This window comes from Tachysurus vachellii, chromosome 19 (genome assembly GCF_030014155.1).
Source record: "Tachysurus vachellii isolate PV-2020 chromosome 19, HZAU_Pvac_v1, whole genome shotgun sequence".
In the NCBI taxonomy this organism is placed as follows: Eukaryota; Metazoa; Chordata; class Actinopteri; order Siluriformes; family Bagridae; genus Tachysurus; species Tachysurus vachellii.
In genome coordinates, this window is record NC_083478.1 from 12501093 (window position 1) to 12512500 (window position 11408).

The 11408-nt window shown below is 36.4% G+C and overlaps 3 protein-coding genes across 7 annotated transcripts in view; 1 reads left to right on the plus strand and 2 right to left on the minus strand.

Moving 5' to 3' along the window:
- cables2b (Cdk5 and Abl enzyme substrate 2b) overlaps positions 1–713 on the plus strand; it is a 34389-nt gene extending 33676 nt beyond the window's left edge. Inside the window, exon 10 of the transcript XR_009650049.1 lies at positions 609–713. The gene's annotated coding sequence lies outside the window, so the exon portion shown is untranslated. The remainder of the gene's footprint in view (positions 1–608) is intronic.
- sla2b (Src like adaptor 2b) lies at positions 221–7514 on the minus strand. Of its 2 annotated transcripts, none has more exons than XM_060894989.1 (8): positions 7230–7514; positions 5349–5466; positions 4979–5075; positions 3850–3936; positions 3071–3174; positions 2693–2830; positions 2076–2205; positions 221–1043 (listed from the first exon to the last, which is right to left on the minus strand). In XM_060894989.1, the coding sequence occupies exons 2-8, from the start codon at positions 5437–5439 to the stop codon at positions 905–907; spliced, it is 786 nt and encodes a 261-aa protein (XP_060750972.1). In that variant the 5' UTR covers positions 5440–5466; positions 7230–7514; the 3' UTR covers positions 221–904. The 2 variants fall into 2 exon arrangements, with proteins under 2 accessions (XP_060750972.1, XP_060750971.1); XM_060894988.1 differs by having other exon boundaries at positions 2076–2208.
- A 3018-nt stretch (positions 7515–10532) lies between these two features.
- The window catches only part of ndrg3b (ndrg family member 3b), a 49553-nt gene continuing 48677 nt past the window's right edge, over positions 10533–11408 (minus strand). For all 4 annotated transcript variants that reach the window (XM_060893821.1, XM_060893820.1, XM_060893819.1 and 1 more), the window contains one exon: positions 10533–11408. This exon is cut by the window's right edge. The gene's annotated coding sequence lies outside the window, so the exon portion shown is untranslated.

Sequence of the window (11408 nt, forward strand, 5' to 3'; positions counted from 1 at the left end):
TCAGGTTAGCTTACGCCTCACAGACTGAAGTACGAATACTTTCTTTCACAGGAAACAATTTACCACAACAATGCACATGCATACACATGCTCTCGTACTTGCTTTCTGTCTTTCTCTGTAACACACACACACACACACACACACACACTTCCTGAAGCAGACTGGTGTTTTTCTTCTTCTCTCATTTAGCTCAATATTATGCTGAGTGAAGAGACAGGACTTGTTTTCTTAAGCTTTTCTTTAAGCAGCATTAAGTAACACGTGACTGCAGTGTTGGAACACAATCAGCAATCTGTACAAAGTGTGTACATAGTGAATTTACAGCCGTACTGTACTCAGAAATGATCAAAACATTAATTCAGTATAAAACCAACAATTCAGTTTATCCTTTTAAAATCTGCAGGAAATAATGGAGTTTCCCATGATGATGATGATGATGATGATGATGATGATGATGATGTCCATATAAAAGTCCATATAAAATGAGAATGTTCCAGAATTGTGTGAGCAGCACAAATGGCTGCGCACGCTGCTTTCAGACTCCCACTGGCACTTCTACATCTCTGTTTCGTTCTGTTTTTTTTTTTTTTTATCATTCACATCTTCAGGAACAAGACCACACAGAAATCTGTGATGCTAAAAATCTCCATCACCCACACTGGAAGAAGTGCGATGACTTCAGTGTGAATTTGGACTACAGGAAAATGCTGCCTCTTTGCACTACTACTGAACCGAGCTCTTTTCTACACTCGTGTCCATGTCCATGTCCAAGCCTTTTTCCTGTGATCTGTGTTTGTCAGTGCAAAGATCCCTCATGTCCCAGCAGGAAGTGATGAACAGTAAAGTCTGTCCATCACGTTACTCTGCTTAAACCCTTTTCTGTTCTTTCGAGTGTCCTGTGAGGTCACGTGTCCCAGTTTCCAGAACATACCTCACAGTCACTATTTTCTGTCATGTAAAGGTAGGAATTAATGGACTCCTTCAGACCTTCACTGACTAGCGACTCTTCCATGCCTTCCTTTTTGTCCCCAAAGATCATAGAGCTGAAAAAAAAAACAATTGAAATGAGTCATTATCTGACAAAAATGTATATTTATATGATGAGTTTGGAGAAACTATAACTTTTATTTAATAATGTATAATGGTTTTGTATAATAACCCATTCATCTCAAACAACATGTCACAAGCTGAATGTAAAGTAGATTTAAATGATGTTGGGGTTTTTTAATCAGTGTGTATAAAACAGACAACAATTCTGAAGTCATCAGATTCCACAATTTAACAGTACGTACACACACACACACACAGAGAGAGAGAGAGAGAGCAATATCTTGCACATGGATATAAATACCAAGAATATTTTATATATAATAAAATATTCAAATATATTTAATTTTCTATCTATCTATCTATCTATCTATCTATCTATCTATCTATCTATCTATCTATACACACACAAATAAAATAAAAAGTAAAAAATATATGTGTGTATAGATAGATAGATAGATAGATAGATAGATAGATAGATAGATAGAAAGAAAATTAAATATATTTTAATTACATACATGCCATATTCTTGGTACACACGCACAAATGATAAAATACAAGGTAATATACGTGTGTGTGTGTGTATGTGTGTGTGTGTGTGTGTGTGCATGTATGCCATCAAAAAAAGAGTAGAAGATAGATTCAATTATTCAAAAATTCAATAATAGAAAAATTGAAACAGTAGAAATGATAAAATGATATGTTACACACACATCATAAAATAAAAAGTAATAAATATCCGTGTGTGTGTGTAACTTATATCATTTTATTATTTCTATTGTTTCAATTTTTCTATTATTGAATTACACACACAAATAAAAAGTAATAAAAATACATATGTGTGTGTGTGTGTGTGTGTGTGACTTGAATTTCCTCGACAGGATTAATGTAAATCTCATCACATTTCATCACTAATGATTAGAGACGACTATTTCCATATGAAGTATTTCAGGTATTCTGTATTTTTTGTTTGCTTTAAAGTGAGTGATGGTGAAAGAAGTAAACAGACGTGTGTGTGTTTCACTCACCTGTTGACATCTTTCCAGTTGATGGTGGGTTTTCTGACGGCTAGAGGAGGAGGGCCACTTACAACCGGAACATTGTTGGAGCCTTGAATGAAGCATGGCTCTCTTAACACGCAGCACAGACCATCAGCAACTTCTGACCGAAAACATACAGGCAGAGGAAGAAAAACACAATCACATAAGAGCATGAAGCATGTTTTTTGTATTTCATACATTTCACAGACAGACAGACAGACAGACAGACAGACAGACAGACAGACAGACAGACAGACAGACAGATAGATAACTGAAAACTGTAACTGAAAATTATCCAGAATATAGGGTTGATTATTACTGTAGCTGTCACAGCTATGTAAAAACTTTAGTTAAATCCTGTGTGTGTGTGTGTGTGTGTGTGTGTGTGTGTGTGTGTGTGTTTGTTTGTGTGTGTGTGCGTGTATGTGTGTGAGCGAGAGAGAGAGACAAAGTGGGAGAATAGAAATATCTGACCTTATGGAAACATTTGCCTGGTGGAAAACTACTTAAAAAAAACATTCAGCTTTAGCTGTGACAGCTAAAGTATATGTGTGTGTGTGTGTGTGTGTGTGTGTGTGTGTGTGTGTGTGTGTGCGCACATTTACCAGAGTAGTGCTCAACGAGATGTGTGAGACTGGGGAAGGTGAGGCGGGGAGAGATGTAGTGCCAGCCGTTCTCTATGCTGTGGATACGGTAGTGTTTGATGGACTCGTTCTCAATTCGTACTGAGAGTGAGTGAGCACCTGTGGATTGACACAGAGAGAGAGAGTGTGTAAGAGAGAGAGTGTAAGAAAGAGAGTGTGTGTAAGAGAGAGAGTGTAAGAAAGAGAGTGTGTGTAAGAGAGAGAGTGTGTAAGAAAGAGAGTGTGTAAGAGAGAGAGAGAGTGTAAAGAGAGAGAGAGAGAGCTCTGTTATAATCTGTTCCATAAATTTGGCTGTAGGAATGTGTGTGTGTGTGTGTGTGTGTGTGTCTGTTCACCCACCAGGCATGCTCTGGCTCTCTCTAATGAGAAAGGAGCCAGGCTGATTGTGTGAGTGACGAAGTAGCTCCTCTGCCTTCTGTTTGCTGAGACCTACAAACTGCCACCTGTGTGCACAGAGAGAGAGAGAGAGAGAGAGAGGGAGAGAGAGGGAGAGGGAGGGAGAGGGAGATAAAGATCGTAAAGATTACCAGAATATTTATAAAAATATAACAAGTCTCAAACCGATAAAAAAACAAAAACATCTTGACTAACTGGATGTAACACACATGAGTCATAAAGCATGAACATGCAGAGGTAAAGCATGAAAGAAGAAAGAACACACAGGATGACAGAAACTGAGAATAAATAAAGTTATGAGGAAGAAAAAGAGGCGGAGGGAGAGAAAGATAAACACCACGCAGATGAACAGTGCTGCAATGGAGAGTGATACAGACATGTGGAAAGAGTTCTAGTCTGTACACAGCTGTGACCTCCAACACACACACACACATTTTATTCCCTTTCTACCTACTTTCTACATTTCAAAAGAAGTAAACTACAAGCCCTCATTGGAAAGTGATTATAGTAACCCCCTGTGGAAGACCCTCACATCATTCACATGACATTATGCACCACAGTACTGTAAGCTATCAGCCCACATGTCATTACAGTAATGTAACAGTACTACGTCCAGAATAGTCTCTCTGTCAGCCTCAGCTAGCTGACTAAACCAGTCAGTAGGTGTGCTTTACAACAGGTATATAATAACAAAAGCAGGCTAAATGGAGGATGTACTGTACCTGTTAAACACTTTACATGTGTAGTTGCTGGGGATGTAGCTCACAAATCCTGTAGCTGAAGAACTCACTCTCCACCACTCGCCTTCACTGGAACACACACATACACACATTTATTTATTTGACCAGTTTGACCAGAAAAAAATGACTTTTCTTTCATTTGGTTCATTTTTCTGTTACTTCTTCTTCTTCTTCTTCTTCTTTTTCTTCTATTTGACACCTCAGATTGACACAGAATCTGGTCCTTTCTTAATGACTACCACTGTTGGGCCCACTTTCTCACCACTTTCTCAATGACTGCCACTGTTGGGCCCTTGAGCACAGCCCTTAACCCTCACTACTCCAGTGGTGCTGTATCATTGCCGACCCTGTGCTTTGCTCCAAAGTTGTGATATGTGAAGAAATGAATTTCATTGTAATGTTTATGTTTCTTAATATTGTGTACTCCCGTTTTAGAGTCCTTGCACTGGCTCCCCGTTAGGTTTAGGGTTGATTTTAAGATTCTGATGCTTACCTACAAGGCTTTACACGGGTTAGCTCCTCAATATTTGGCTGATCTTTTAATTCCTTATATTCCATCTCGCACTCTTCGTTCTTCTGAAACTGGTCTTTTAACTGTTCCTTTAACTCGTTTAAAATCAATGGGAGATAGGGCCTTCTCTTCACTAGCTCCAAAACTGTGGAATTCACTACCAACTGAGATAAGGCAAGCAACATCTCTTGGCACTTTTAAATCTCTGCTTAAAACTTATTTTTTTAGGGTAGCTTTTAATTTGTCTAATGGTAATTTTACATAGTGCTTATTTTATTGTCTATTTTTGTTGCTTTAATTTTAATCATTATATTATGTGTGTAATGTTGATTTTATTTTGCTTTTGTAAAGCGCTTTGAGATGTTCTTTTAAAGGTGCTATAGAAAATAAAGGTTATTATTATTATTATTATTATTATTGTGCTGAGTAATTCTACTGGAGAATTATTTTAACTTGAAAAACAATCCTTGCTTTACAAACACTGTAGAAACTGACTCTGAAATGCCGTCTTGCCCCATTCACAGGATGATTTCAGCACATTTCAGCGTCTCCTGTATGTTTTATATGTAAATAATAAGGCTGTAAGGGACAGATACTTACTCAGAAACCACGTTGAGCCTCTCCCCAAATCTGATGCTGCACTCAGTGGGACTTCCTGACGGGTAGTTATACAGAGCAACCACTACGTACCTGCCATCTGGAGACAGAGACAGAGAGCGAAACATACAGAAAGATAAAGCAAAGAAACAAACTGTTTCATCATCTCACCACATCACTACACTTCTTTACATCTCATCCTGCTTGTAAACACACCGACTTTTCCTGAACTGTAATCAACAAAGTAAATATTCTCAAATTTCAGCTTCTTGGCTTGGTTTACAGAACCTTTGGTGTCATTCTAATCTTGAGTATATGTTAATACGGCTGAAATGTTGTGTAAGGTGAGGTGTATCGGCAGACTAGGTCTCACCCATGGTGTGGGGCTCAATGCATTCATCTGAACCTAGCAGAGGTGTTTGATGGACACTGTTACGCCTCCCTTTACTTGGCCTGCTGCCCATGATGCTCCTGATCAGCAGAACTGCAGGCTAGATTAAAAGGATTAAAATGCATGCTAGATTAAATATTCAAACATCAAAAAATGTACCACAAATGCACAAGGCAAGATCAAAAATCAGTTTAAAAAAAAAAAAAATCGTCAGTTTTTCTGAAGAATTGAAGGAAGGATGGTGGTGAAACTGCTTTTTTACTTTGACCAACATTTTCCAACCACAGTTTCAATATCACAAGCGCATCTCTGTTAACTATGGCAAGTCCGGTCTAAAAATAGAATGAGTACAACGCTGACGTTCAACCATTATCTGCAAATACACTAATGCTCCAAAAAAAATGTGCAACAAGACTTCTTTTTTTTTACGTGCATCAGCGACATAAACAAGGTTTTCATGTGAATATTTCGTAAGAGCGCATTTTAGTTGCATGACGTTTTCCATGCATGGTTATTGATGAGGGATACAGATGAAGAAAGCCACACTTGCGGTGTCGATACGGTTCTTGGAATAGACGTCACTTCAAGAGAGAAAAAGTAAATAGGTTGGAAGGATATGATATAAGTTACACAAAAATAAATGGGGATTGATAAACAGATATGGTGTCAGGTTAGTTATTGTTTGGGGTGCAGAAATTTCAGGATAAACCCAACAGACATTACTAATACATTACTACTGAATAGTTGTAGTTCTTCTATATTGTATTCAATATATTCGATTGTTCTTTAAAATATTCTTCTATATTGTAAAGAAGGGCCTTCGGCAAAATGGTCAAACATAAAGGGATGATTTCATCTGCTAATTAGATTCTGACTGCTAATTTTATATGATGTATGAAATCATCATCATTATCATCATCATCAATAGCACATTTCTCGTACGATTGCAGCAGAACAGATGAGTGAATAGCCACCTGTCTGACAGATGGGACACACCGGGTTATCAGAGTCATTCAGGCCAAGACAGACACAAATAATTCATGCCATGCTACTCTGACCAAGCCATTCCACTACATACACATTTACATTCACATTCACAGCACTGGACAGGCGCCTTTTTCCAAAGTCACTTACATTTTGTTTCCATTACAAACCTTTCCTCATGCCTTTAGAAATGAAGAGAAGCTCTGACAATGCTAAAGGAATCGCAGTTTAATACTGAAAAACTAAAAATGTTAGCATAAGACGCTAACAGATCAGTATGCAATGAGGCACGTGCAAATACACAATCGTCCATTACCAAACGATTCAGAATCAAACGAGTCATATGGTAATTCAGATGCTTGTATAATGTCTTATGTTTGATGTTCTGATGTTTAGTTTCTTTCTCATAATTTGTACTTTTGGAGCTTTGTTAAAGCACTTTTTAAAAACATAGTTTCAAACCCCATCAAATGAAATAAATAAATAATAACTAACAAAGTATTACCAAGGATACTGCAATAGCAAGTATATTTCATGTGTATGTATAAACAGAACACACATACTGAATAATTGTAGTTTTTCTTTTCATTTTTCTTATTCTATTTATCTTTTTTTTCACTATTTTTTTCATGTTTAGGTTTTCTTTTAATGTTACTTTTCTTACTGGCACGCTGCATGTATCTCATCAAGACACTCAAGTATCGCTGCAAGTATTACGCTGCACTACAAGGGATCTAGAAACATCTCATCTTTTATCTTATCAAAAATGTACTTTTAATGTACGCTTTACACCCTAGTTTCTCCCAACCTACCATTTGTGTTCTTCAACTTAAGAGACATTAAAATGACACCTAATCTCTGCTTTAAGTTTACACTTACCTCATATTTCTCTGCCAAGCTGTGATACCAGTCGTTTCTCGTCAGTGGATACAGATCATCCGTTTGGCTCCTTTATGACTGGATTGAACAACAAAATGTCTGAGAAACAACTCACTCTGGCTCCTGTCGACTGAGAACTGGAGCTGTGATGTGTAGCTGCAAGAGTGAAATCAGAGAAACAAGGTGACGTTAAGATCAGGCTTCAGATGAAGGCAGCATTTGATGAAGCCTGGAGCAGAAAAATGTATGTGCTCTAAGAAACTGTCAATCCTTCTGTGGTTCACAGATATGAAAAACACAGAGGCAGACTGTTTTATGTATCACACACACACACACACACACACACACACACACACACACACACACACACACACACACAAACCCACAAAATGCACTAGCAGCAGTTTCCTGTGAACTAATGCACAGAAACTACAAAACATTTTCTAAGTTCACTATGAACAGAATCCAGCCAATAAATAGTGATTTAGTGATAACAAAGAACATTATTAATGGATCCAAGTAAAGCTTTAGTAAAACATAATGGTGCCAAATGATGGTGTTGCTACTTGTTCTATTGATGCTTGTTTAAACTCGGCAAGACACCCAATCTTCTAACCGGTGAAAGCAGACATTTCTTAATTTGGTGCAAACATATTCAACACACCGCTATTATTATGGACCAGAAAAAAAGGAAGAAAAATAAAAAACAGTGGCACAATTAAATTTTGAAATATTTGTGATTTTAGCAACTCTGGTGCTCTTTTGTTCCATAGTGCTGTATTTCAGTCACTGATGAAAAACTAATTTGAAAGTAAAAAAATCAAACACACACAAAACAAAATCATGTGATGTGACCAGTATATACAACTATATACAAGTACAGTTACATCTGTAGTAAAACATCTATGCATTATTTCAGAACTTCTGTGGGTCATGAATTTTCCAGGTCATCTTCTCATGCTGCACTGAATAAGTGATTTATATTTCAGCCGCCAAACCCGTGAGATTAGTTTGAAGGCAAGATCATTCAGATGTTCTGCCTACACATCACTCAGAACATGTTCTGAACTGTTCTGTTCATGTTTCAGTACTGTCCTGTAACTTCTTCTTCTTCTTCTTCTTCTTCTTCTTCTTATTATTATTATTATTATTATTATTATTATTATTATTATTATTATTATTATTTCTTCTCATTTCAAATTTAAAATAATTTTCAACAAATTTTGCTCATTTTCAGAATTTATATCTAGAAAGATGCAAATTAATTGGAAAATAAAATCATTCAAGCTTAAAGTTAAAATAATCGTAAAAATGTCAGGAAATAGGTTCATTAAACTGATAATAGGAGATACTAGAGGAATATGACTATGTCTATGATGTTGTCACTTGATAAGACCTTTTTTCCTTTTGCACTTGGTTAAAGAAGAGAAAATCTCACATTTCTCCCGAACAGTTGACATGAACATTAATCTTACTTTGATTTAAAGAAACGTTCAATGACTGTAATTAAGCTTTCTCAGCACTTTTCTTCAGTCATCTAAAACATTACTGTATGTCATGACAGATTAAATAGCCTGTAAGTAATACATGATATATGACTGAATTACATAACCAGTGCATTTTATTCCATATGTTACAAAATGTGCAATCATGTGCAAAGATAAAATGTGAGCTACGTGCTGACTGCGGTTCTGTGTGCTCTACATTGAATGGAAAATGGACTCAGCATTCTAACATCCCTTATCACAGCATGTACTCTAGATGCAGAACTTTGGTTAGCAAATCTATAAATAGCTGCATGCCATCTGTGGCCAGATGTAGAAAAAAAATGACTGGTTACTGGTTGGAAAATTTCACATGCACTTTTTTTTTTCTTTTCTTTTCTTCTTTTTTTACATTTTCTGCTAAATTAGTTACTTTTTTGTCTCTGAAGGATTTTATTTTGTTTTAAATTCCAGAACAAAAATTCTCACATAAATCACTTTCATGCTTTTATTCCTTTAATACTTAAAAGACTTGATCGTGTTTGTGCTACTGTAGATAAAAAACTCAAACTAATAATGGCATGTTCGAGTTAGAGAAATCAGGATAAAATGATTTTGATCTGTAATGTGAAAGAAGAATTCACATGAAATTCAAACATGAAATTATTTGGAAAAAATAACTAAATGCAAAAACCATACAAAACTGAATAAGTGGTTACACTCATTTATAAGAAGCCAGTAGCTACTGTATTTTAAGAGTAAAACAATTCATATTTATAATGTATAATGATGAAAATAAACATCTGCCTCTAGAGGACACAAAATCAATAAGTGCAGGAAATGGAGCTCTGCAGAAAGATTACCAGCTACAGTAACACTAAAGAAGCAGCAGGAAGTTCTCTCTGTATGTCAGGATGTTCCCAATTCTGCCAGAGTGTGGACTATGGACTAGGGTGACATGAACACATGAATAAACAAATAAATCAACAACCTCCACCCAGATCATACAATCTTACTTCTAGAAGATATGTTTGATGTAAATACAAAGCCGATATCCTGCCGTCCTCCAACAAGCTACCAGCCCAAAGCACCAACTGAACAAAGGAATGGCTTGTAAAAAGGAAGCTCAAAGTTCTTGGGAAAATTCTCTGAATACTGTAAGAAAGATCTGGCAATTTGATCATTCCATGTTCACACAAATCTACTACTATATTACATAAAATACATAGTAACACTACTCATATAAACAAGAATGTATTATAAAATATATCAGAATGGTGTATATATTATAATATAGCAGAATGATGCACTAAACCTGCAGTTATATTCAGGATTGCTGAACTTTGCCCAGGAATGAGCAGGTTTGGTCAGCCTTTCTTCTGGAGAAGGTTGGATTGGCCAAACTTCCTTTTGGTGTGAAAGGTGAAATGTTCTGTAGGGTTGAGCTGATGGGTCACATTTTCTGCAGGAACAAGCAGGAAGAGGCAAACTTCATGCTGGATTGGGTGGACTGGTCGATGTTTCTGTGGGAGCACCTGATCAAAATTACTACAAAAAAGTGGACAGAAGTGGTCAAATGCTCTTCTGGGAAGGGTCGGGTTGGCTAACGTTCCTGAGATGCTCAAACTTTCTAAAGGTGTCGTTTTTGCAGGAACCAGTGGGATTAGTCAAAACCTCTGCATCTGTTCTCAGTATTGAAAAGTTTTTAAGGGAGTAGGAAAGTTTGGCATTGGTCAAACAAACAAATAAAAAAAAAAATCTGATGTTTAAACCATTATGTTTGTTGATGCAAATTTTATGACAAAATGATGACAACAGGTTTATTGTATAACCTCTAACTTTATTAATTATTACAAATCAATACACTCAGCAGAAGTATAGTGCCCCCTATATGCTGGGAGGACAAAGCCTGGTGTCACAAGCTCACTCAAGGCAGTACAATCAAAGAGCAACAATGAATACACATTCAAGAAACCATATAATAGTAGTATTTATAAACAGTAATAATAATAATATAGCTACAAAATCTAATAGAGTAAGTAATCAGTAGATTTCAAGTAAATTGGAATATCTATCCACTGTACATGGGGGTGGAATAAGTTAAAACCATAACCCTTTGTCAGTATTTATGTTTGCAGGGAGTGTATAGACTCAATTATTAAATTCACTACATCTACTGAGATTCTAACGAATGATCATGTCTCCGGTTTCCTTTCTCAATAGGCTATAGAGACAAATGTGTATGCAAAGTTGGTTGTTCTGCCATTCTCTCCAAATGTATAGTGTTTACCTAGAAGTCATAGGATTTTATTGAAAGGCAGCTATGCCAGAAATAGTGTGTTCTGGTTGAAATATCTCAAAACATCTGTGTTACAGTGCAAAGTTGCCCCATGGGTGGTTGAGGTCTACAGTATTTGCAAGAACTTCAGAACAAAAAAACAAAACAAAACCACAAACACAAAACAAATCCCAATATACGTTTTCCATTAAGTTACATTAAAAAGGACATGCTTATCAGTAGATTTTTTTTTTGTGAGAATGTACAGGAAAACAAGGGTAACAACTATTCTGCAATCTGGAAACTGATATATTCACAAAGCACAGAATCTTCACAGGAGTACAGAAAGCTGTTATCAACAGAAGAAAAAAAAAAAACATATACAAGTGCATGATGCTGCGCAGGAACCAGATGGAA